This window comes from Epinephelus fuscoguttatus, linkage group LG21 (genome assembly GCF_011397635.1).
Source record: "Epinephelus fuscoguttatus linkage group LG21, E.fuscoguttatus.final_Chr_v1".
In the NCBI taxonomy this organism is placed as follows: domain Eukaryota; kingdom Metazoa; phylum Chordata; class Actinopteri; order Perciformes; family Serranidae; genus Epinephelus; species Epinephelus fuscoguttatus.
This window is the reverse complement of record NC_064772.1, coordinates 26,604,674-26,632,581: the sequence shown is the minus strand read 5'-3', so window position 1 is coordinate 26,632,581 and position 27,908 is coordinate 26,604,674. Positions and strand designations below refer to the sequence as shown.

At 43.1% G+C, this 27,908-nt stretch overlaps 1 protein-coding gene across 3 annotated transcripts in view; it reads left to right on the top strand.

The window, feature by feature from the left end:
* Positions 1-27,908, top strand: part of ctnnd2a (catenin (cadherin-associated protein), delta 2a) — a 363,304-nt gene that overhangs the window by 176,977 nt on the left and 158,419 nt on the right. Inside the window, exons 10-12 of one of the 3 annotated variants that reach the window (XM_049565221.1) lie at positions 600-732; positions 6,134-6,307; positions 24,536-24,902. In XM_049565221.1, coding sequence (XP_049421178.1) covers positions 600-732; positions 6,134-6,307; positions 24,536-24,902 — 674 coding nt within the window. The remainder of the gene's footprint in view (positions 1-599; positions 733-6,133; positions 6,308-24,535; positions 24,903-27,908) is intronic. The other 2 variants (XM_049565223.1, XM_049565224.1) reach the window with 2 other exon arrangements.

The following is a 27,908-nucleotide window of genomic DNA, read 5'->3' as shown; positions in this document are numbered from 1 at the left end:
ATTGATTGATGCCAAGCAGCTCGGCGTGAGAGGGAGGATTATATTCATGTCCACTTTGTCAGATCTTTAATCATGACAAAGAATGGCATCGTGCCACTCCAGAGCAATTACAGATTGAGTCATATCTTCAAACATAAATCTATACAAGTCCGTTTTAATTTTTCAAATGGACCATCTTTCCAAAAATGCATCTGATCTAAACTCTGTTTTCTGAAGGTAAATTTGTTGGATGTTTTATATCCAATATCTCGCACTGTGCCATGATAAAAAAGTATTTTCTGCCTGAGTGTTCTTAGCCTAAATTATGTTCTTAACTCTAAGTGGTTTGGACATGGTTTACACAAAATGCTGATTTAAATTCATAAGCCCATTTTACAAAAGTTTTTAATTTGGATAGAGACACAAAAGTAAATTGGCAAAGTAAATTAAAAAATTTTTTTTTAAAAATACAGGTACAGACGCTTTCTATCCGAACCACACAAATTGAGACATATCAGCTGTGTCAGCTGTTACGTATCTGCTGCCAACACACTGTAATTTAATGAGCGGTAATTGCACCGGTGTAGAACTGAGCTTATTCACAATTCTTGTCTTTGCAGATGAGTTCAGGCATAGGGAGCTATGCCACTCTGTCTCCCAAACGACTGGCAGCTCACCACGCTTCTGACCAGTACAAGATCTCCCACGAGCTCTACGCCACTGCTACACTTCAGAGGCCTGGCAGTCTGGCAGGTGGGAGTTCACAAACTCATGCAGTCTCACGCGCACGGACACATAAACCTAAAGATGTGTGTAAGTCTACTAAGGGTATATAGCAACCTTACTTTGTGTCTTAACCAGCATCTTGTGTCAGTGGGGCATTTGTGCTACACAAGGGAGCCCATGCTACATGCCATGTATCTCACGGCCATGCTAAGAAATGTCAAGATCTGCATCAGTGTGTTGCAGTTGGTATCTTAACCTTATCAACTCTGTATAGCCCACTTCACGAGAGGCATCAATGCGTCTTTGTGGCTGCCCTTTATAAAGAAGAGCTTGGAAATGAATGCACTCGCTGTCCAGCAGTTATATTCGTGAATTATGAGCCATTTATGAGCAGATCTGTTGTGACTACCAGACACAAACCTGCTTTAAGACAAATAACATGAGTCTGTGTCATCAAATGAGATCTATTTTCTGTGTCTGGTAGCTGAGTGGCTCAGAATGACACTGGTCTCTCAGCACAGGCAGCAGCAGACCTATACTTGCCCCTACAGTTGCATTGAATAGTTAATGGCTCTCTCTCTTGACTCTACAAAATTGAGTTGGCTGAATATCAAACTGAAAATGAAAATGTGTTGTGGAAACTGTTTATGGTCCGTAGTAGTGTAGTGTAAAATTTTATTTGAGGCTGGCTGTTTGTGTCTGTTTAAATGAAATACTGTAGATAGCCCACTGTTTCAAGGACTTTAAATTCTCAAGACTTGTGTTACAAGTACCGTTCAGACTGAAAATAGTTTTAGACAGCCTTCTTCTCTCATTTGGCTCGACTCGAGTTTTTACCCTGTGCTGCTGCTGCTCTTCATGTAACTGCAGACAAATTATTTTGTTTCATGTGTCAGTTATTTTTTTCAGGGGTTTAACTATGAGCCAGTTTTACCTGAGTGCTCAGTATAGTCAATTTGTGCTTCTCTATAAATGTCCTTTGCTTAGTGTCAGGCTGACTTTTTTTTTTCAGATTCAGTGTTTTCATTTTTTCATGCAACATTAATGAAATATTTGACAAGATTAATATTGATTAACCCAGGCGGCAGTGTTTTGAAGTGGCGGAGTAAGTCAAATTGATTGGTCCTTTTAAACTCAGAGCTGTATTGATGAAGAACATGACCTTCATGCTTTACCCTGAGGGCATAACTGTGATCTTGAAGCTACGCCTGGGGTTTCATCTCTCCTGAAGACTTTAAATGAAGAAGAAAGCAAAGGACTGAGCGGGACTGAGCGCCGATGGAAAAGAGATCTCAGACTGTCACTATTAATAGCAGACCTGGGTCATATGATTATCAGAACTGGCTCTCGTGTGCTTGGACTACCACACTGTGGTTGATTGTATCAGAGCAATTTTAAGGCAACTTCCCATTCATGAAAATATGAGATATTTACTTTCACATGCTCACCATGTTTCTAAAATCCTACCAACCAAGAATTATCGGAGATGCTATTAGTTAAAGGTCTGCTTATCTTTGTGGGTGACATCCTCCTGGAAAAAGCACACCAGAGTTCATGTGAGTAGCCTGTTTCAAGAGGTACTTAACAGCTCTATAGCACCTACTCTACACTGGAGTTAAGCTGCGTAAAACCCAAATTGCCTAAAAAAAGAAATGTCCTCTCTGTGCTTTCAGCCTGAAGAGCCCAAGTTATACAGTCCATTGTGGATAAACATTGCCATAGTAACAGTAGCATAACACCCAGCTGAAGAAAACGATTGACAGAGATCTTTTAGCAAAGTCAGATAATTAAAAGTTATCAATAAATAACATTTAAATATGGGCTGATATTTAGAGCTTCACTGGCATTTACATTGACTAGTGGTTGACATTGGAGCCTCTGGCACAGCGGTGATAGATATTCAGATATTGTCTGTTTCTGTTTTAAATTTGATTGGCCCAGAAGATTGTTGGACACTTATGATCACCTTTGATTTTGAGTCTTAAATGGACAATTCATCTCCAAATCCAAATACATATATTTCCTCTTACCCATAGTGCTATTTATCAGTCTAGATTGTGTTGCTTTGAGTTGCCGAGTGTTGGAGATATCAGCTGTAGAGATGTCTGCCTTCTCTCAAACATAATGGAACTAGATAGCACTCAGCTGGAAATGCTCAAGCGATTTCAAAAGCTCAACAGCAATGTATCTGTCCAGAAATCATGGCACAGTTACTCAAGATAATCCACAGACCTTGTTGTGAGCAGTTTCATACACAGCATTCCTTTCTATCGCGCTACACTCACCAACCGCAGTAGGAAACGTGGATCTACTGCTAGCTAATGTGCTCAGCAGAGGAGGACACATTAATGATTACATCTCATGCCATCGCAAGCATGAACCTCTCGTTCATGAGTAGATGCACGCTTCCTCCAGTGCGGTGATTTGGTTGGCGGATGTCATTTGGTAGAAATAGTTCCTGCATGAAACTGCTCACAACAAGGTCTGTAGATTATCTCAAACAACCAAGTCATGAGTTCTGGAGAGAGACATTGTTGAGAGGTGCAATTTTCTGCACCACAAACCAAGTGCCATTTAGCTCCATTATATTCAAGATAAGGCAGGCTTTTCTGTAGCCTATATCTCCAACACCCAGTGACTCACACCAAAAGAATCTAGATTGATAAACATCACTACAGGTAAGAAGAAAAATATGTATTTTTGTTGTTGGGGTGAACTGTCCTTTTGACTGTGCATTTATTTTATTTATTTATGCATTTATTTTTCTTTCCTTTATTTGTTGTGCAATGAGCAGCGTGAAATTTGTTGGCTGATGGCAGTCTGTACATGCATTGTAGATACTGAGTGTGTGGGACTGTGAATAGTGGCACCTCTGTGTATGGACTGTATATAGTATGTAGGAACTGTACTGTATGTATAAACTTTTTTGGATCTTTAAACCGCAGGTACTGCATGTATCCAAGACTGATCACATGTTATTTTGATGATGCATTGTCCTTTGACCCTTCTTCAAGGTCAGCAATCATACAAATCATATGACTGTTGACCCTGAAGAAGGCTCACAGGCTGAAACGTCATCATCAAAATAAAAGAAATGCATACTGAGCCAGAGCAGCAACGCTTGTTTTCTATAAATGCATGTAAAAGCAGAACAAATAATGTAATATCTTATTTTCTTACTGTAGGTGCTATATCTAGTTTGCTTTCTTTTTAACTACACAAACAAGACGGAGGCATCAAGGGACCAGAGTTGGTTTTTGCATTTTGCTATCTTTTAAAAATATTTTACAGAATGAAACATCATGGGAGGGCATCTCTCTCCGTTTTTCCCTCTCTTCTTAAAGTTCTCTCTCCTTTTGAAAGAAAGAGGTCAGTACTTCCACGAGTGGGCCCTTGCGAGTAAAAAAAAAAAAAAATGAATAAAGAAATAAAACCGACTCACCAAGACTTCAAAGATGAAAGAGATGAAGGAAGTAGAGGGAGCTGGGATGAGTCATGCCGTTAATGGGTGTGTCCATGACTCTAATTAGTGCTCCTTCATGCATATTCTGACCATCTCTGTCTCTTTTCTTGCTTCTTTTTTCCCTCCGTCTATCTGTCTCTAAATTCACCTAAGTTCAATTGAGCTCAGTGGGTGTTGCAGCCTCCAAAATTTCCATTTATTTCTTTCATTTCCTCAAATTTTCTCCATATCCTTTATCTCGCTCCCTCAATCGGACTCTCTTTTCATCTGTCCGTCTTTCTTCTCAGTGTGAAAGGCGACACACTACCCTTTTGTTAGCAACGGAGGTAAACAGGTCAGTCAGTTAACCACACTGTTGAAAAGGAGGACACAGTTGCACGAAATGCAGTAGCCTCTTTGTCACAGTCATGCTCCAAACAGGCATCATGAGGCAAACCACTGCCTTATTTGCCACAGTATAGTACAGAAAGTTCAGACATCCCCGATGGTGCTCGCAGCGATCTACCTCATGGGCTGTTCGATAGAGCAGGTTTAGGATTATTATTAGGAGTATTCGCTGCTGTTCATCTTTAAAATACTCTCTGACTTGTCTGCTTTGTTGGACAGCTAAGACAAGAAATATACACCAGTCTCTCGCTGCAACAAAAATGGCTACATACTACAGTGTGCACTTGATCCCACTGAGATGGCTGAGTGCCTTGCATGCATCGATTTCTGATGTGATCCGAAGGGTTGTGGGGTTTTGACTGTGTCAAGTTGATGGTGGATACGCGCCGAGGTCTGAATCGGAGTCTTGAAGCACCGCACTCATCCCCCTGCTTCCGCTGGAAAACGCTTGGCACGCGACTCGCCATCGATTGAGGGCTAATGCGATATGATACGACGTTAGCTCCGCTGGACCATCTCCCTTTTCCCTCAGTCACTCAGAGCTCTCTAAGCCTGTGTGTATATACGAGTATGTGCACGTCCTTTCACTTTATCTCCCGCCATATCACCCCTGGCCCTGCTGACTCGTCTTCATATTCCCCCCAGTCCCCTCCTTTTTTCTACTCCTTCCTAATTTTAATTTCACTCCGTGTTTTCAGAGGGAGGCCTTACATTTGATCTGCTGTGTAATTAACAAATGCCTGCTGTCAATGTCTTCCTTGCCCCTGTGTTCTGTGGGATTCCTGCCAAACACGGAGCAAGAAGGGGGACACTACATCTCATTATTTTATAGCTGACGACCCGCAATGTGTTCCGTGGAGATTAAAAAAATGAAATACAGAGGCATCCCTCTCTCTCACTCCTTTGTCACCGTCTCTCTCACTATCTGCCTATTCCTTCCTATCTCACGTGCCTCTCTGCATGTCTCCCTTTATTTCTCTGTCATTTTTTTTCTCTACTTGTGATTTGGTGCATCTCTTACTCACCACATGCTCTACCACTCATACACACACACACACACACACAGCACCTTTATCTGTCCACCATATAAATAGTGTGCTGTTTGTCACTTGGAGCTACATCTGTAAAAAAAAAAAACAAGGTCCAGGGTGAAATGGACAGGTCTAAAAACAGAGGTCTATTTGTTGAGTCGAGTGTTGTTTTCTCCTCCTTTTCCTTCCCTTTCATCATCACTGTCCTTCACCCATCATCAACACACCTGTTCCCTTGCTTTTGTCTTGCCTCTCTTGTGTACCCATCCATCTTGTGCCATTTTTGTATATATCTTGTTTCACCCTCTCCATCCTCTGTGGCTCCTATCACTGCCTTCCCATTCCACTTTCTTACCATTTCCTGCACGAAATTGCGACCCATCTCCCCTCCCTTTATTTTTTTCCTTCATTGTTCCTTACCTCCTTAAAATCCATCCCTTCAAATCCTCTGTACCGCCCTTCCTTACCCTCCTCTTGCCTTCCTCTTTATTTTGTCCTGCGTATCTTACTTCCATCTTTTTATGTTCTTCCTCTCTCTTTTCTCCAGGCTCTCGTGGCTCCTACAGTAGTCAGCACAGTCAGGAGCCCCTTCGGCCCTTGGGGTCCCCAGAGCACCACATAGATCCCATCTATGAAGAGCGTGTCTACCACAACAAGGGCCCCATGAGGAGCCTTAGCCAGAGCCAGGGGCCAGACACAGGCCCTTATCGCAACAACACCGGTACGGCCCTCCCTGAATTTTTTATTCACTTCATGCACTGTGTGAGTTTAAACCTGAAATGTATCACACAGCTTCTCAGTATCTTAAAGGGTAACTTTGATATTTTTTAACTGGACTCTATCTGATATGTTTTTCTGCCTAAGTAACTAATAGTAGACAACAATTTTTGAAAGTGGTCCAGTTGTGACTGAGAGCCTTGCAGCCAGCAGTGGCGAAACAGGCTACAATATAACTATGTGGGGCAATTGTGCACCTTCCGTTCATGTCCACTTGAAGTGCTTGTTTTTGCCACTGACAGGCTCACATTGTTATTTTAAGTGTCTGACAACATTGTAGAAAGGATCCTACAGAGATAGATCATTTGTTAAAGAGTAAGACCCTTTTTGTTCAACCAGAAACAGCCCCACAATCAAGTCAGTATAGAGCCAGCATATTTTCATATTTTACAGTGTGAATAAGCATTTATTTCAACCAAACCAGAGTTGGAGATTGTTAAAACACCGGAAAGAACCAAGACTGTTGCTGTGAGTGTCATAAAGTTTCTGTTGATTTTCAATAAAGTGTTTTACGATGATAAAATTACCGTTTATTTAAATGTAGTCTGGTGGATTTGTCCACAGCAATTTTAACAAAAAGGTCTGCCTCTGTAGGATCCTTTCCATGATGCTGTCAGACACTTAGAGTGAAAAGCCTGTTATTGGCAAAAATAAGCAGTGTCACACAATTAGCGTTACATTGCAGCCTGTTTCACCGCTGTCTGCTGCACCGCTCTCGCTCAATACTGAACCAATTTTGAAAATTGCTGTTCCCATTAGTCACTTAGACACAAAAACATGAGAAAATAGGGTTGAAAATGGCAAAGTTACTATTTAAAGTTGAAGACTGTAGCACACTCTTGTGTCCTTGAGTGTTTGACATCAGCTGGCAGAGACCTCTTTCCCCTGCAGGAACCGCAGACAGACAACAAAGATTATAGATTATCTTAATAATGGATTAATTTAATAATGGAGCTGGGATAAGATAGGCAAAGGATGTGTTCATTAAGAGCTAAATTTACATCCCTTTATGTATGAGTCAGTCACACAGCACGCATTCACCTCATGTTAATTGATGCTTGCTTACTCAGTGTCAGGTGAACATGACATATAGGTGCAGCAATTGCCCTTCTCCTGTATTGGGTAGTGCTCCTTCTTTATGCTGTGTAGTTAGTCCCACACATTTCCAACAACTGCACAGAGACAAATGGAGAAAATACATAATAGAGAGTAAAAAATAAGGAATTCAGAAAACATTATCACCGACCCCTTTGATCTGTTTGTTTCTTTTTTTCCTAGTTGAGAATGAAGCACAGCTGGGCACATTTTCTATCAAAGTCACACAGTCAGACACACTCATTCTCACCCGCTCCCTCCGTAACTCCATTGTTGCCAGCAATGTATTTTTAATAGGGCCTCATTGAGCTTATCTCAATGTGGGTTTAGGTACGCCATGTTAATCCCATTACCGTATCATACCCACATGAAAACACCCAAGTCGGTCACGCCACGTTCACAGCTCCCTCGTTGTCATTAACCAGCCTAGCCTTAATAGCTATCATTAGCATTTGGGTCAGAATCATAGCAGTAAATATGGCACTCCAGACCAGTGTTTGAGTTGATCAGTTTGACTCACTTGAAAGTAGTGAGAGTTGCCTTTAAGCACAGAGTGTAGCATTTGAAGCATATTTCAGTGTGAGGGGGGGTCATTGGTTTTGCTCTCATTCTTGTGGAATATCTCTTTGATTACTGTCGGTGAAATTCTGAACAGTGCATATAGCGATAAGATTGTCTTTGTGAGCAGGAATTAATTAAATAAATGCTCTTCAGAAGTTTACAGAGAGGATCCAGTGTTATCTATAATTTACTGCGCCTCGTATTTGTAGTTTCAATAGATGGGTATAAGAAAACTCACAAAGGAAATTTGTGCTGCAGCTCCAAAAATCAATAGTCTGTGGATTAGACCGTGTACATTTAATTGCAACGCTTGAGGTTTACAATACGCCTCTCCTATGATACAGTATTTTAATAGATTGTCTCGTGTTGCTTGAGCTAAATCCTCCGTCAGAGTGTATCAGCATGAGCCTTTTTCACCCTATACACAATCTCACTCCTACTGCGCTTGGCCCATGTGACGACGGCGGTAAATCAACACACTGAAGCTGGAGCGCACCTTGAAATCAGTGAGCCGTTGAATTAAGGCTTGGCCTTCGCGCAGCATGTTTTAAAAGTCATGTTAATAGCCTGTGCAGTGACGAGGAGGCTGTCTAATAAGGATTCATAATGCATAGACTGATAGCGCATAGTGAACTGATAAGGGCTGTGCTGACATGGTGAGCGGTAAGTCATTAATTATGTCATAGCGCCTTTTCTTGGCAATGGCAGGCACACATTATTGGTTCATTAAGCTGGCATGGATCAATGTAATTAATGCTATAAGTCATTCCTGCGGTTTGAAAGAGAATGGAGACGTTTGTGTGGGTATGTCATTCCAAGATGTGCAAAGCTGGAGTCACTGGGTCTATATATACGGCGCACGGCGTTGTGCGTGCTAATTCAAGGCCAATTTAAAGCAGGCACTTTCAGTCAAATGAAGCTCACAGTATTCATTGAGAGCGTGGGCCACCACATTACTTAACTGGACACTTAACTGTGAAGAGGAGCTGCATGATACAACAAAAGCAATTTAAGTGACTATAATTATACATGCACTGGTTTTCATAGTGGCTGTTTCCTGACCCAGTTGAGGACAAAGCGAGAGGTGGAGAGAAATAGGGAGCAAATGGGACGTGAGAAGGAGCAAGCAAAGCAGACACGTAGTGGGGTCAAGGCTGCACTCCAAATTTAATCAAATGGGGTGAGTTTGTAGAGGCAAGATATCTGGTTAACACCCAAATTGTCGTTGTCAATTGCATTTTCTTTGGCTCAAAAGAGGGTCGACGTTTACTTGCAGCCTGGAATTTAGCATCAGCATGGTTTCCTGGGCAGAGAGCCAATGGGATTTTTTTATTGGATTTTGGATTATTACAGAAAATAAGGTTGGTGCCAAACATCTTTTTTCCACTCACATGTTTAGTTCAGCAAGATAATCTTTACAAATGAACACTTTCATGATTTTTGTAGTGTAAATGCAATCACGAGAAGTTAAAAGCTAACGTTAGGCTACGTTTCGTCTACTGCAGGCAACCCCTGATGACCCCTCTTCTCCCTGTCAAACAAGCCTGGGTGTTGTGACATTGAACTCTGTCTGCAGAGAAAAGTGTTTCTCAAAGTCTCTGCGTGTTCAGCTCTCAGTACTTTTGTAGCTTCTAACTGAATCTCTGTGGTTTGGAGTTTAGTTTCTGTCCTGCATCCTGTTTTTACTTTAGATATATTGTGAAGAATCGACAGGAAATTAAATGTGTTATTACTGAGTTAGTGGAACTTTGTTATCGGCTTTTCATCAATAAAGAGGAGTCTAATAATACAGCAGGGAGGAAGAGTGAAAGCAGAAGCAGCCACAGTGAGATGTTAATGAAGAGCTGCAGACAACAGGCTCTTACTGCACCTCTGCAAACAGCTCACTTCCATCAGCTAAACTTCTTTTACCTGCTGCCTTGCTGTGGAAAAACACATGCAGCAAAAGTAAGCGGCGACATTAGCTGTGGATTAGCATGCATTTTGCCACTGAACATGAAGCACATTTCATAGAAAATACCGAGATATATATCGTGTATCGCCATTCAGCCTGAAAATACTGAGATATGAACTTTTGTCCATGTTGCCAAGCCCTACACCACAGTCACATTACGTAAGCATTGCCATTGTGTCATGACGTTCTGTACTTCAATTTAGCCACCCCATTCAATAAACCAATTGACTTTGAGATGAGGGACTTTGGGGTGCTAAAATGCTAACTCATTTATGGGTTTTAAGACTTATTCTTGCACCATCTATCACCTACCTTTTTTATGCTCTTGGCTTAGACTTCACTGCATATTTTTAGGGACTTGCGATTTGGCTCTGCTCTCAGCCTCCTCCATCTAGTCAAAACACCAACACACCTGTAGTCTAAGAAAGTCTACCTGCATTTTCTTGGAGGGCACAATGGACAGCAGTTTGACAACACGCTTGACAATTCAGTCAGGTCCAGTTTAGAGCGCCGTCAATTGGCTAACCTGTCTGTCTGCTCAGTTTCCATCGCTCGCTGCTCTTCACAGCTCAGTTCACTTCTGCGTTCATTGTTAGCCTGGCCTGGCTGTGTTAGATCAACAGCATTGTCACCACATCTACAGTAAATACACCTGAGGAAGATTCTAAAAATAAGTGCACATCTGCTCCACCTGTGTGACTGTGTGTGTGTCTGGTCTCTCACATGCACACATCCTCCTTCACTTATTCTTACTGACTGCTGTCTCACCCTCTTTTCCCATCTACCCACACATCCATGCTGAGTGTGGATCAGTGTGTATTTGTGTGTGTTTGTCTGCACTGTGCATATGTGTAGGCAGTGACGTGCAGTGTTTCATTCTTGGATTAAACCAGGCCAGCGCCCCAGAGGACTGCAGGTTAATGTGGCCTATTTCAAGCGATTATTCCTGCATGGTCACAGCGTCTCTAACACACACATCTATACACATGCATCCCGCTGCAGAGGGGAGTCACAGCAAGGAAAGAGCCTCAGGATGTGGTTTACACATTTGTTTATTTTCCAATGAGACATTGTGTGTTTTAGGAATCAGCCTACAGCTTGTCACTTTGCTTTGCTATCTTCCAGCTCCATCTTTCATGCCCTCCTTCTCTCTCCTTCCTTCCTCCTCTCCTCAGACCTTCCCTCCTTGTTCTCTCCCTCCCCTCCTGCCTTTGCTCCTTCCCCTCCTTATTTCATGAAAGCTATCTTGGCCTGTATTAATGACTCTGACCACTGGGAATAACATCAGCTCTGAATGGATGTGGCACTTTTTCTCTTTAATGGCTTATCATCAGACCTGCACGTAGCTCAGGTGGCGACAGTGAGAATGAGTAGATTCACTGTCGCGGCTATTTGTTAGGTGCATCCAGTAGCCAGGTTGAGCTATTGCTGTTGATAAGGGGGTGTTATGTAGTTTAACATTGCTCCCTCCAGTATCTTTGAAGGAGACAGACACAAATTCTCCTACAATCATTACTCACTAAGCTGCGGTAAAAACAAGGTTATATTTCCTCAGCCATTAACAGAACCAGATAACCAAATGATGCACAGCTGAATTGGAAAAAATTTGAATTTGCATTTTTGTGTCACACTTTATATGCATTTTTCATTGCATTTTCAGAAGCACTACTCTGGTCAATCATGTAGTTTTGTTCTAGTGTTTCTACCTTATCACCGTCCAACCAGACAGCAGCTCAGACAGGGCTTTATTCTGCATCCTCTCTGAGTGCTTTGCAAATTAAGAGCTTCATCCTGGATATTTGAAACTTTACTTGAGGTAAACCATTCTTGGGTTTATATGACAATTATGTTACTGAGAGTTTTTGCAGGAAATATATCCTTGCCACGGCCTGTCATGGTGAAGAGGGAGCTGAGCCAGAAGGCAAAGCTTTCGATTTCCTGGTCCATCTACGTTCCAACCCTCACCTACGGTCATGAGCTCTGGGTAGTGACCGGAAGAATGAGATCACGGATACAAGCGGCCGAAATGAGTTTCCACCTCTGAAAGGTTGGCTGGGCTCAGCTTTAGAGATAGGGTAAGGAGCTCCGACATCCGGAGGGAGCTTGGATTAGAGCTGCTGCTCCTTCGCATCTAAAGGGGCTAGTTGAGGTGGTCCGGGCATCTGATCGGGATGCCTTCTGGGCGCCTCCTGTTAGAGGTTAAACTTGTAGGAGGCCCCGGAGCAGACTTAGAACATGCTGGAGGGATTATACATCTCGGAACGCCTTGGGATTCCTTGGGAGGAGCTGGAAAGCGTTGTTGGGGAGCAGGATGTCTAGAGTACTGCCTCCACGACCCGACCTGGGATAAGCATATCATGCATTTTGAAGAAGCCAAATGCACACTGCATGAATGTAAATGAAATGAGTGCAGAAAAGGGCTGTCCAGAATATCAGTTTTGGAGCTTTGAAGCTTCCTCAAGCTTACTCAACCTGACTTAAGTTAGACTTAGTGCTGTGATACAGAGATGGAAGAGAAGTTGGAAGGTTGACTGTTGCATGCAATGTTTCTTCAAGTTGTTAACTCAAACGCTGTGAGTTGAGCTGCATTGGGTGCAAAGGGAGAGCTTTACTACAGTTACCAGCCGCGGATAACTGCCCACAATTTATCTCATCTGCTCTTTTCCTCATTAGAGAGCCAATTTAATTGCTTGAAACAAGCTTCAGTGACTGCACTGAGGACACTGGTCTCATCAGTGTCTGACACTTGCCACCTCCTTTCAATTTCCTTCACCAGTTTACTGGTGAATAAAACAAAACAAAAAAACAAAGCATTAGAAAACTGATTTAGATGGTGGTTACCATAGCAGCGATTGAAGCTTTGACCCGAAGCATTCGGGTCAGGAATAGTCCAGAGACTCCTTTTCCATTTTTTTGTCTGTGTAAATTCTTTGCATAATCTTTGAGGTTTGGTATTTTTTTGCAGAGTGGTTTGTGCTGCCTCAGGCTTTAGGTTTGCCGTCTGACTGCTCTCCTAAATGAGAATGGGGCCCAAGTTTAGCAGATGAACAATGATTTTTATGCCTCATGCCGGCAACAGCCGTAGCCATTTTTGGTTTGGTCATCCGTCCCATTCTTGTGAATGCGGTGTTTCAGGTACAGATTTAGCACAAACATCCACACTGATTTACAGATGAAGTGATTAGATTTTGGTCAGAGGTCAAAATCAGTGTGACCATACCTCAAAAATTGATATGCTAATCATAACAAAATTTCACGCAGATGTCTTATAAGATAAAATGTTGTAGTAATAACATTTTGTGTCCAAAAAGTCAAAGGTCAGCTTCACTGTGACATCATAATGTTCTGCAAAAACACATTTCTGGCTATTATTCAGTGTCATAATTTAGGAACAGAAGGCGAGATTGTGACCATATTTCACATTTTGTTGGATACTGAATTGGGGACACTTTTCTCAGGTGCCCATTTTGAAACTGTGGTAAATGAAGATGTGTGTGAAGCACCTACGTTTTACAATCTTCTGTCATGGCTTCATATGGGTCTGGACAGACGTGGATGTAAATGGCAACTTGACTGGTTGGCAGAGACATACAGCTGCATAGCCATAATTGTGGTTTGTGTTTTTTTCCCCCCTGTGCATTTTGGATAAATGAGGTGAGGAATGTGCTGCTATAAGAATCACAAAAATGTAAGCACACACTTCATGACATCAGGTACCTGCAATTAAACTCACGCAGTTCCAAGAACAAGGGATCAACTCGTAAGCTTGTGTGTGTGTGTGTGTGTGTGTGTGTGTGTGTGTGTGTGTGTGTTATGTTTCTTGAAACCAAAGCAGGATTATTTTTGCTTGAAGTCGCAGCTCTGTGCCACCGGTCCCTTTCGCCAGTGTGAACGTACACACATACAGCACAATTACACAGTAAAAAGGAGAGAAAGAAATATGGGGACGGCTTTGCATCAAACCATTAAACCAATCTGCTTTCCCCTTTAAATCTGCTGTGTTCCTTCTGTAATGAGATCTGACATCCTAATGAGGGGGACAGAACAGAGAGAGTGATGGAGGAGGGAGATGAGAGAGAGAGTGGGGAAAAAACAAGCCCGAGAGAGAGGAGGGTGAAGCCGAGGAGGACCGGAGAGAGGTAGCAGTTACCGGGCTTCTTCTGACCAGGAGGCAGGAAAAGTTCAGGGCACCTCTTAAATAGAGAAAGTGACAGATCCTTGAAATGAAAGGAGAGAAAGGAAAAGGCTTGCTTTTATCTAGCACATGTCCTCTGGTGTCTAAATGTGGTTTATAATACTAATTATAGTCGCTTGGGCTGTGTGTGTGTGTATGTGTGTGTGCGCGCGCGTGTGCACATCCATGCAGATATAATTGATGGATATTTGAAAATGGTAAAATTATTTGTAGTTTTTTAAATGCCTTCATGCACATTTTAGCTTCAAGACAATGCTTAGATAAGATGCCATAAAACATATACAGTATGACAGGACTCCTTTCAAATGAATAGTGTTTGCACCGATACTAAAGAGTGCATGGTTGAAGTGAGGCAGAACGTGAGTAGCATTAGAAACTGTCCAGTCTCAGAAGACTCGAATCACCAGTTCCTTATCAATTAGCGCCTGATAAACCTCAGCACAAACCACTGCAGCATTGTTAGACCTTTTGGCTGAAGCATCTCCCCAGTCACTTTAGCGTGTCACTCACCAGGCTCGCCCTGTCGCCACGTTAGATTACGTTTGTTTGGCCAGGATCAATTTCGGCTTGGCCCCTGATCCTGCTGATCTTTTAATGAACCTACTGTCTTTTAAACAACAGCAAAAAAAGGGTTGTGTATTTGCGCTTGCATTGATGTTTACTCCAGCCAGCTCTATATTGAAAGACATTGCCTAATCTTGGTTTAGTTGAGGGCCAGTTTGGTGTTAAAACTGTGAGGCAAGGGAGGGGGAACATAAAAAAGACGACGTGGAAAGGAAGTGGAAATTGATTTATTCCTCTGCGTATTCAGATGATTTTTCTCCGCTGTCGTCTGTTTTCTAACAGAATAACTGAGCTGTGACAGGGACTGCAGCTATGACCCACAGTGCTATTCAGCTCAGTGGACAACAACTCAATTAATAACTTGAATCCAGGTGAATTGTACTGTGGCTCAAACTTGTATTTACAGTGAGTTTTTGCTGAAGCCTCAGAAAGCTTTAATTACCAGCTCAAAGCGTCTGACTTACTCTACAGATCAGCACAAATTCATTCCCTTGCGAAAACATATGGCACTTCCTAAATGTAGATTTAAGTGAAGTTGGTGCAAGTCAACCTGCACCCGCTCGCAAACACTCAACGCATACAAAAAGTGTTTGTTCATAACTGCACACACGCACACACATGGGTGGGGAACGATACTGTTCATTTTCACACGGCAAACACGCGCACAGGAACGTGCACAAATAAACACATCGCACTTGTGTCCCATGCTATCTCAGTTAACACAATGAGCATACTCCCTGTTTTATCAGCAATAATGAATTCATAACTGTTGAAAGAAACATTCATTTGTTTTGGTCCTCAGAGATCACGCAGATTAATTTAAAGTCAGCACAAAAGCAGCATCGACTGTCTTCATCAAATGAAACAAAATATTCATATCTGCTATTTGAAACATGTTTAATTCATTAATTGATTCACAGTTTATTGTTATATACATTTCCTGTGACATAGTATGCTTTCTCTCCTGATTTTCCCTTATACTACATAGTATAACCTGGCCTCTCAGTGGTTCATATCTGTATCAGCAACCCGTTTAGCGCCATAGGCTGTTTCACTGTCACTACATTATTTAGTGAACCCCTGAAATTTCACTGAGGTATTCTGTTTATCAGTGGTTCCCAACTGGTCCAGCCATGGGTCAAGATTTCTCTTAGTCATTAGTTCAAGGTCCACACAGTGTAATATATTCAGTATCATACTTGCATTTGAACACGTTGTCAAGCTAGTTTGCTGTCTCTGTCAAGTAGCTGTCTGTTATGCCGCTCACTCTACAGCAGGAAACAGCACTTTAAAATAAAAGCTCTGTGCTGGAAATCCACTGGATTTCCAAATAAAGTGTGTTTTTACAAACTTGACATGTCTGAGAATCACTTGTGGTCCATTTTGAAAGGGCCCGCGACCCACCAGTTGGGAACCACTGCCATATATAACGGTATTCGTGTGCAGCGCTGTTTCCTACCCGGCCAGTTTGCTGTATTCCGCAAGCTCTCGTAGCTTTGTCAATGTGATAAACAAACATTATAAACCCACAGAATGTCAAGAAAGATCATACTCTCAGATCTATTTACCTTATTAAACAGAGAAATACAACCGTGCACCATCTGAATTCAAGTTTTTAAAAAAGTTTAGCTTTAATTTCATAATTAAAACATTGTGAAACACACTTGATTCAAACTCGGCAGAAACAAAATAAAACTTACTAAAGCTGTCGTGGTTAGTTTTGTTAGTTGTTTAGCGAGTTAGTCCACTGTTCCAATAATCACCAGCTCTGGTTGGCCAAAATTAACCTTTAATTCGCAGAGTAAGATGTGAAAATGTGCTGCTTTTCCCCACCGTCTCTTTCTGACAGTTTACAGTCCTGTAACGTTATCCCCACCACTCTCAGCCACCATGTCTGTCAGCTCAGCTTGCCTGATCCACCAGAGGAGACTGACCTCTGGTGGAACATGCTGTGCACTGCATACAATGAGTTTAATAGAAATGGGAGCGTCTGTATTTTGACGATATTGAAAATCATACCAGCAAGATCTCTAAATACCATGATTTACTGTAATACTGTGATACCACCATAGCCTGTGTGCTGTATTAGTAAGTCATGTTCAGGTTAAGGTATCCATCCATTTTCTGACCTACTTATTTATCCAGGGTGGTGGTGGTGGAGGGGCTGCAGCTTAGTTCAGCGCACAGTGGATGCACACAGGAGAGGAAACTCACATTGCACCCGGGTGATAAAGAGTGTCCAATCACCCTAACTTGCATGTCTTTGGACCGTGGGTGGAAAAAAAGAGCACCTGGAGGAAACCCACATAAACGCTAAGGAAATGCAAAGTCCATACAGAAAGGAATTCTTGCTGTGAGGTGACAGTGCGAAGAAATGAGCCGCCATGTTGTTCATAACGGTAATCACCGGAAAGCCACACATACTGTACCACCGCAGTGCATATAATTGGGAGTGCCTTCTTTTTCTTTGATATTTGTCAATGTGAACACTTAGAATATTTCATCCTGCAGTTTAATACCGTAAAGCAATTTCAAATATGTCCTGTAAAAGCTGACCTGGTGACACTGAAAGTCTTAGCAACAAAGATAGGGCAAGGCAACTTTAACAGCATTTATTAAAGAGGAACTATGGCCAATTTCTAAGCATTTCTATGCATTCATCTTATTCCCATGCTCTCAGAAAGTCTAAAAAACGTTACTGAACATAAACATCTCTCTCCCAAATCCAAAAGCCTGAGTGCTAAAACTCAAACTTAGGATATAAAGTCTTCATAGACAGTGAAATGTGAAAGATGTTATGGGTGACACTGAGAGCACCCAGGGGAATGTTATAAGTTTATGGGTACATTTCTCTTTCAGAACTGAGAGCACCACAATAGAATAAAGCTCGTTTGAGTATAAAAAAAGAAAACAAATTGGATCCACAAAATCAGTCACCCATTCATTGTCTATGGAGCAGCCCCAGACTTATTATTTGATGACATCACAAGAAACACAAATACCCAAATAATTAATAGCTAAAATTAGTTGGGTTTTTTGTTTTTTTATTTTTATTTTCAATGGTTAGTTAGAAGGAGGATAAGTACATGGCCAACCTGCCAGCCTCTATAAAAACCTCTAAAATCATATTTTATCTTTTAGAATTTTCCTGCCATACGTGAGCGTTTGACGTGGGCTGTATGCCCTATATAAACGGAGCAACCTTTAGTTGGAAAGAAAAGACACTAATCTTTTTATGACTTTCACTATTGTCCTTCCACAGCATGAACATTTCGCAGCAGCCACTGGCCTGGAGCCCCTGCTGTGTCTAAGTGGCATGCTCAGAGAAAGACATGGCACCTTGACTCATAGAGACAAGTGTCCTACAGCTCCCACACTGTAAAATGCTGGATACTCGATACTGAAAGTGCAAAGGAGGGCATTTGTTTGTGTGTATGTGTGTGTGTACTGTATGTGTGTGTGCATGCATGTGTGTCCTCCAGTGCTTCCAGCTCAGGAACATCAAGAGCTGTGTGTTGGCCAGGAGGCTCTCCCAGGGATAAACAGGAAGAAACTAATCCGTACTCTCCTCCACATTCGAGGAGTGTGTGTTCTCATGTGTGTGTTTGCTTCATCAATGGCTGCTGCAGGCAAGGTAATGTGCACTTGCTGTTGTATGACCTTAAAGCATTAGGAAAAGATGTGTTACAGGCCCGCATGTTTAGTCCATGTCAATCACTCCCATATTTAGAAATCCGTGTTTGTGTGCTTGTGCGTGTCTACGTGAGCGCGTGTATGCGAGGGAGATAGAGCCTGTACTGAGGGGTTTTGTGTAATCGTGCTGAGCGCTGAAGCGTGTCGAGAGAAAGGACATGTCCTCAGCTCTGATCACATAGTCTACTACAACCACAATAGAGGGGGAGAGATAGAGAGACAGAGGGGTGTTAGGGAAGAAAGGGGGAGAAAAACATGAAATGAATGGATGATGGAGAGAGGATGACAGAAGCAGAGAGCTATAGCAACAGAGGGATTTAAAGGGAAGGCTTCAGATGAGATGTGTGAGGAAAAAAGATGGATGGAGGTATAGACAGAGGGGGACATATCTAGAGGGGGAAAGAAAGAGGAGAAAAGGGCAGGGGAGTGATGAAGAAAAAGAGAGTGACAGAGACAGAGTAGGATTGAAAGAAATGGAGGCAGAGATGAAAGAATGAGAAGGGAGGATGGACATGGAAAGCTCTGAGGATTGGTTTGATCCCTCTCTAGTTTTTTTTCTCCCTATCTCTCCCTCCCTCCCTGTTTTCCTCCCCCTCTTATACATTCAGCGAGGGCTCCCTCGTCTCAGCAGCCCAAAGAAAAAGTCAGTCCCGCTCTTAGCTAGCCGGGCCCCTCAGCCGGCTGGCTAATTGCAGAGGTATTACTGTGTCAAATGACTAATAGAGTTTCCCTTCCCGTCGCTAATCTGCCAGCAGGAGCACAGCCGCGATTTGTTTACTCCACGCCGAAGCAGGGGAATACAAAGACACACCCGCCCTTTTTATTTCCTCTCCAACACAATTTCACGCCGCCAGAGCGTTAGGTGTGAGAGGTGTTAGTGGAGCGCTCGTGTGTGTGTCTGTTTGTACACACACGGCACATTTCATGATTTGTTTCATATTTCACAAGACAGTGCAGAGAGTTCGCCTCCTTCAGGTCTTCTAATTAATGGAAGACACACCCTATCACACTCATATATTCATGTTTGTCTTAGTATAGACAGAGGACCTTTTATTTCCATGTTTACTCCATAACCCTCAACCTTGAAGATCCCCTCCACTCAGAAGATGTTTGTCTCCTAAAATGTTTGACCTTGACTATACTGACTTGTATCTGTGCAGAGTCTGAGACGGGTCCAGCAGCAGACACGCTGCGCCTCATTGCCCTCCTACTCCTCACCATCCTCCCTCAGCCATGCTGTAGCACATGTCGTGTCTCACCCACCACATGTCTCTTCTCTCCCTTCTTCCTCTCTTTCTGGTGTTAAGCAGTAGCTCCATGGCTGTGCACTGCATGGATGTTTTATAAGAACAGGCCCCTTGTGGCTAGCTGATGTTGACTGTGATGCCAGCAGAGGCAAGTTTTTTCTTATCTCAGGATGGTGAGGACATGAGCCACTGTACTCTCAGGGCTACTACAGTTATGGAGAACCTGGAAAAGTCATAGGAGTTTCCCATCACATTTTCCAGGCCTGGAAAAGTCATGGAATTAGTATAGATTATTGAACATTTTGGCAAAGTCTTCCCTAGAAAACCTTCCATATAAGGTAACATAATGGCAAATATGAGTATGAATACACGTCTACTCTATACATCGATGCGTGACAACGTTTTGTTTACCGTCAGGAACGTTTCCTTATTTCCTCCCTGCATTTAATTTTTCCCTCTTTGTACGCCTGCTTGCTGGAGTTATATTTGAGTAGAGTTGGCATCTGAGAGATTTGAAAAACACCAGGCAAGTGGGGCAAGGGGGAAAAAATTGACGGGTCCTCAAAAAGTCATGGAAAAGTTTTAAAATTTTGCCCATGAAAATGTGTGGAAATCCTGTACTCTGCCTCTGATTGGCTTACCATGAAACTCTCACCCTAACCTTTACCGATATTACTTCTCTTGCCTAAACCTGACCAATCTGAACAACAAGGCAACGAGTGGCTGAGATGCTAGTGGAGATGGTGTGCGTTGCTAATGTTAGCTGGGATGCTAACAGAGTTAAGTTGGGTGAGGGCCGTGCGGAGTGGGAGGTCAATGAGGAGAGGTGGAGCTGCTGCCAGATATACTTACAAAGTTCGTCACTAGAGTGGTGTTTTTACATTCCTCTACTGAAGGGGGCGATGTCTGTGCACTTCCCTAAAATCTGACTTTTAAACGTAGCCCTGGCAAGCTAGATTAAGTATCCCACAAATACAAGAGCCAATCGCTATCTAATTCAGGAAACACATATCGACAGTGGAACAGCCTTTGACACAACACGGACAAAGAAACCTTAACCAGTTTTTGACCCTGGAGCTCTCCTCCACTATCTACCATCTTAGCAGATATTATTTTGTGTTCCTGTCTCAAATCACATACTTCTGTTAGTACACGTCCTTGTTGTATACTATGCGCACTGTACCCTTATTGGCGTTGTGCGTGAATTTCGACAGGGTAGTGTTGTCTCAAACCAAACATGGCCATTGTGCACTCACCGGAAATGACGACCGCAAATTGGCTAGTTAGCAAACTAGCATTAGCATTTGCGTTATCGTTCACGGTACCAAATCATTACAGACTGCTAAATTAACCCAATAAACATACTGCTGGCTTATACCCGACAACAGTATAGTGGTGCTTAGTGCAAAAAACACATGTATAACTTACATTTGAGCAATGCAGCCATGTTCACGGTCGCACAGTCCTCCGCTGCTATTTCCAGTTTGAAAAGTGGTCTCTCCCCTTCCGCTACGTAGCAAGAAGTGTCCATAGTTCCACACTCAACTTCTTGACTGTTTGAGTGCACCATCCGGGTACTCATAGTGCACTGCATTTTTCCATACTTCTCAGTGTGAACGCACTTATGCACTCAGAATATTAAGTATAAGTACAAAAATATGCAATTTGAGACACAGCAAAAGTGTCAGCCTCTGCTAGTTAGCCTAAGCTAACAAGCTAACGAAATACATAAACAAATAGAGGATGCTAACTACTTTTAGCATTCTGATACATCTGCTAGTTGTCAACTTTGGTGCATAACAGGCTCCTCACCTGAGTCCGGGTCTGTCTGAGGCTTTAACGTACAACTGAATCTCTCCGATGTTTCCTCTGTCACAAACACTAGCCTTTTTGATGCACACTGCTCTTTCACCGGACCACCTAGCGCTAGTAGTGCCATGCAAGCACTAGGGAAAGCGGAAAGCAAAGCCTGCTGCAGGCTGCTGTGGTGGATGGGAGGGCAAAGGCCAGATCCAGAATTTTTGACTTAGAAATGAGTTTTTCTTTTCACTTTTTTATGTGTGAACACCATGTTAAACAAAATATTAATCACATGTAAAATTATAATCTTAAACTTCAATCACAACGAACACATTGTCTTAAAGACTGGTCAAAAATGCTGTACTCCAAAAGTCTAAAACCCCAACTGGTTCTCACGAGGACAGGAATGAACGAATACACACACACAGATAATACATACACCGTGACACACATGCATGCATAAACAGGCACCCACACACTGATTTTTGCCGAGCAATATTGCCCCCAAAGGTCAAGTCATCAGTCAGAACACACCATTACCAGAGCAAATAATAAATTCAGCAGCACTCCATTTGCTTAAGGTAGGAGGAGAAGAAAGGGAAGGGGAGACAAGAATGGGAGAGGGAGACAGAAAGACTGAGTGAAGAAGGAGACAATTGAATGCATAAAGAAGCCTGGGAACACTGAATACAAAGTAAGAGAACATGAAAACAAAAGAATGGGCTGAAACAGTAATTTGGCAGGATATTATGGGGGGATTTCTGTCTTTATGTTCCTGGCCATCTCTCTCTATCATTTACGCTTTCTTTCCCATTCCCCTCTCTTTTCTCAGCCCGTACCCGAGGACATCCCTATTCAGTGGTCACAGCACAGGCTATGAAAATAATTTGACAGGCCAATTTTTTTTTTTCTGTTTTCCCTTCCCTCTTCTTTCCACTGTTCTCCCACCCCCTGGCTCTGAGGTTCGTCCTATTTGGGTGTCAAGTGTCTCGGTGAGTGCACACTGACACTGGTGGTGTTAGCCTAAAGGCCCCGCTACTAATGAGACGTTCAGAAGGACAGACACCATTCAAAGAGTACAGAAGAGGCTGGGATTTGCTTCTGATGGGAGTAACTCTGCTTCATTACCCCCCTATACCCTCTGTTCTACGCGGCTGTACTGTCGCTAACTCCACCGCCTCTTCCCTCTGGTTTGGCTCTTTTCTAAACTGCAGCTCCATCCCTCATCTCTCAGCTGTTTCTCTTTCTTTTTTTCCCAGACTCTCTTACTGTTTCTCTTTCCCTGCCTAATTCTTTGGATCTTTGTCAAATTTGGGGCATCAGTAGAAGAGCTCACACAGCCTTTAGCCTCATGGGCATTGCATGGCAGAGTCTGAAAGTTGAATTTTTCACTGTCTGGCTGGCAAAGGATTTTTGTTAACCTGATTTTTTTGAGTTAGGAAATAAAAATATGCTAATGTGGTTACATCATCCGAAAGGTTCCTTGTGCCTCTGGTGCGCCGACTAATGGAGTTTACCAGACGTGGTGAGAGGAATTTAAATAAGAGCTTTGGAAAATGGTTGTTAAAGATCGGTTCAGTCTGCACTTATGCACCAAATAGGTGGGGCAGAGCTGGTGTGTGTGTGTGTGTGTGTGTGTGTGTGACAGTGAGAGAGAGAGAGAGAGAGAGAGAGAGGGGTGAAAAGGAGAGTGATAAGAGGGTTGTGAAGGTCAAGTAAATACCACCACTCAAGACATCGCTAAAGAGCAACTTTGTTGGTCACATAACAATGAGACGCTCAACCTCAGCACACAAAAACACATTCACACAACCTCTATTCCTTTGTGAGTCATCATTTCGTGATGTGTTCAGGGGCTTATTTGAGGTGTAAATGTGCATATGTTGAGCATGTGTGCTCTAGTTGGTGTGTATTTTCTTAGGCGTGGTTTTAAAGGCTAATTCTCTGTATAAGAGGAAGCTCATTTTGCCCGAGACAAACACATGGCCACATATTGATTTCAAGGCTCTGTGATTTATCGCATACTCCCCGAAGAACACATTTATGGTGTTTTTGCATGCGTGTGCGTGCGTGTCTCTGTGTACACATACCTTGGCTCTAATGACAGATGAGATGGATCCCCCCCACGCCGTCTGTCTCAGTGTTTTTACAGCCAGAGAAACGAGGCCCCCAGACTCACATTAACACCTTGATATATCGCCGATCCACCGCTCCAGCGCGACGGGGAGGGAAGGTGACAGCTACTGTGCCCCTGCAGGCTGCTTACACCCCTGAGCAAATCCCCATTCAATTTCCATCTCACTCTAAAGAGAGATTGCTTGGTGTTTTACTTTTTTTATGTTTTTTTTTTTTTTAAGTCCTTATTGCTCACTAGGCAGATGTCTCATTGTAGAGGAAAAGTTTTAGCAATCGTTCTCCGGCTACCTGCAAACAGGCTTACGAGCAAAGTTTCCATTTTTCATTGCATGGGAATGGCAGGCTAATGAGTCATTTGAGTGACAAAGCTAACATTGTTTACAAACCCTGAGTGGAAACTGTTGTTTAAAGTGGGTTTTTACAACACTACTACACTTCACATAGGAATAGAGCTGTTGTTAGTTGGTTTCAAGTATTACTGTTTGCTTAAATCAGTCCACTTGATTGAATTCGGCTGCATTGTTTTAGCATTTTAGCATTACATTGCCAATGTTTTATCAAAGGTTTATAGCAGATAATTCTATGTATTTTTTAATTTCAGGTCGTTTTTGTCAACACACTGATTTCAGCAGTCTTTAAAATGATCTCAAACTTTTGTCAACACAACTTTTGTCTCCTTCTCTCTCTTCAATCCTTCCCTCTGTTGAACATTGGTCCTTGTTGTTAATCCTGGGCATGTGGCCAAAATTTATCCATCCATATGGAGACACGCTTGTCTTTCCCCAACAACCTGTTCATCTCTGTGCCTGCCTCTCTGCCTTTCCTCTCCTCTCCTCTCCTCTTCTCTCCTCTCCTCTCCTCTCCTCTCCTCATCTCCCGTCCCTCTCCCCTCGCCTTTCCTTTTGTCTTCTCCTCCCCGCCCTGCAGACCTCACCCAGCGTGTCCATGACCAGGTCCTAAGTTATGTCCTCTGTCCCTACTTTCCCACCATAGCTCCCTCCTCCCCTGGTGTCGACTCCGCCCCTTTGCAGCGCACAGGAAGCCACGGCACGGGTACAGGAAACTACAGCCGTGGCGGCACCAACAACTACGCAACAGTGGGACCAGGCTACACCTCAAGCGGAGGTGGCGGGGACGTGTATGGCTCAGACCCCTATGTGGCGGACCCCTACCGCACCTTGCAGTACTGCCCCTCGGTGGTGGAATCGCCCTACAGCAAATCTGGACCAGCCCTGCCGCCTGAGGGCAGCCTGCAGCGCTCGCCTTCTATCGACTCTATTCAGAAAGACCCCAGGTAGGATTAAAGGGGTGTGTGGGGTATGTGTGTGCCTGAGCATGTGTGTGTGTGCTTTGTGGGGTTCAATGTGTGTAAGATCATGGAGCATAGAATGCTGAAAGGGAAAGTTGTTTTTTTTTTTTGAAGTGGGGTTGTATGAGGTAATTATCTACAGTCAGTGTGTTACCCTCAGCAGATGTCAGTCAGTTTGGCGAAGCAAGCAGGAGAATCGCCATGGAAGCTAAGCGATGTAGTGCTGTGGACGGGGCTGACAGTAAAATGTATTTTAACCACATAAAACCACCTTTCTTGGCCTCCAGTTTCCACAGACGCTTCCCCTCTTTCTCTTTAGGCCTCTTCAGTCTCCCTCTGCAAATGTTCGTCTTCTGTACACTCTGGCTCGTGAAGCTATCCTCTTGTCTCCACAGCAAACAGCATCTTGTTGTTGCTGTCATATCACCCATTTTTCTTTTCTAGTATTCATTGTCTCCTATATAAATCCCTAGAAGTCTGACCCAACAGCTGATCTGCAACGTACGACACAGTTGCGCTTATGTGTAGGGATGTGGAAGTTCTACAGTCGAGAAAATGTAATGCCAAAGGAAAGGGCTGTCTGACAGCGAGGTAGCGGTTAGAATATTCTAAAGGTATTTTAGAAGGTCGCGGAGACTATCGTAATCTTTTGAATGTTCATACCTGGCGACGTGTGTTTCTGCGTTACGACTTGTGTGTGCACACCACAAGACTTCTCCACCAAGCCCTCGCCGACAGAGCCCCAGATAACGCGATGACGTCACCAAACTTGGAGACGACACGTCGTAAAGGCACGGACATTCTTTATTATCCTGGGTCCAAACACAACGCGCTCCCTGTGATCCTGTGGACGCCGCCTTTGTTGTTGTTGCTTGCCGGCTTGTCAGTGTTGCCAGATCTTGGGAAAGAAACAAGCAACCAGGGCTATGGAAACAAGCCCAAAAGAAGCGACTATCATGCATTTGAATAACTTATTAGACAGATATATATAGAGGAAGGTGACGCTTAGAGAGCAAGCCCAAATAAGCAACTCCACTTTAGAAACAAGCCCGAAGTCGCGGCTAATAAGCGGACCTGGCAACTCTGCGGCTTGTCCTCACATTTCTTCCGTCCTCCTGTGTGCTGACGTGGGACGTATCCCGCCTCTCACTGGCTGATGCTCTTTGTCAGTCATGTCACACTTCTACAGTTTTCTAGCATGCCAGATATCCAGTCCCAGCCTCAGACGAGGGGGCGACTTGCTCATAGGCTTGTTTACACATGAGGACTCATCGTGGCAGACTATCTGCTGACTCACCTCCGACCCAAGGTGGCTCTCAAGATCCTGCGACGTCAAAATCACAATGAAAATTGTGTAATGTGAACTAGGCTTTACACTTGACTTCTTTAGGTGGCTAAAATATGGTACTCCTGTCTGTTTCTTCAAACTTATGGTGTTCTGACTGCTATCTACTGTCGGTAATACACTGACTATAGTTAAGTACCTCACACAACCCCACTTAAAATAATCCAAACTATCCCTTTAAAGGCACATAATCTATGTGGTGGTTGTGCCTCAACAGGTGTAGTTGGGACTGACTTCACTTATCTCTCCAGTATTGATATGTGTGCATCAATATACTGTATTCATAAGAATAGCTTTGATAGCTAATGCAGCTACAGACACCACTCACCCACCATTTCCCTTCAAGGCTCGCTCAAATCAGGCTGAAAACAGCACTGTGTTTTAAATATGCAGGGCCTGTGTGAGTGGGGGGGGCATGCTGCTCCAGCTACGGCTGTGAGGATGAAATAAAATCCAGGACGGCTGGTTTGACTAATGGATTCATAAGTTTGAGGGCTTATCAGAAACCAAAACACCACACAGGGATTTATTAAACTATGATGAAGGATTTCACAACTCTCAAAAGTTCCCTTCAGTGACAATCATTTCATCCGCTGTCTAGACAATCGTGAGGTAAACAGAAGAATTACGGTGTTTACTTACAAAGTAATGCGCCAAGGATGTGTGTGCTTGTTTTTGCGCTCAGTGCAGGAAAGTTGAGCCAGGTGCAACTTTATTTTTGTCTGCATCGGACCCCAGTGCAGTGGCCCTACTGAATCAAGCTGAGGTGTTGTTTCCACTTGGTACTACTGTTTTGGGTTTTTTTGTTTTTTTTTTTAAGATTTTTTTTTGGCCATTTTGCCTTTAATGGACAGGACAGGTAAGTGTGAAGGGAGGAGAGAGAGGGGGTGACATGCAGCAAAGGGCCATAGGCAGCATTGTACATGGGGCACCTGCTCTACCACTAAGCCACTGACACCCCTTGGTGCTACTGTTGATCATAACTTACTCCTTGACAGACGAGTGTTTCGTCAAGGAAAAAAAACAGAATACACTGTTACTCCAGTCACACACCGGTTGCTTCAGAAGCTCCATTTTGCCTCCCTTCGTGTCATGCTGTGTGTAAAAGAGTCCTACTGGGCTGTGATCACTTCCATCCTCTTGTCTCCGCAATTAAGCAAAGCTCACTCTCCCTACTTTATTTATATATATTTCACAGGACTCTTGATGTATAATTCCTTTAATTACGGAGCGAGAGGGACTTAGACGTGCGTGGATCAGGTCTCAGCAGCAGCTGTCAATCACAGGAGATGGAGACAGAGCGAGAGGATGGGAGGGAATTATTTAAAACAATGGCAAAGACGGGGAAAATGGCCGAACGATGTGCGCACAGTCAGACAAACATACAATCCTCAATCTTGGGAAGTCATGTGAAGTGTTTGATAATGAGGTCGTGATGGTTTATTATTAATGTAATCTGATTGACTAGCTCAAGACGGACTTCTTGTTCCACACAAATGATCTCTAATGTTCCCACTCAGGGAAAAAATAATTTATAGGTTTGATTTAATTTTGCAAATGAAACAGAATTCCCAAAATGTGTATTTTCTCTGTTCAGTTATTGACTGTGAAGAAAAAAAAAGCAGTCGTTCTGACTCATAAAAGAC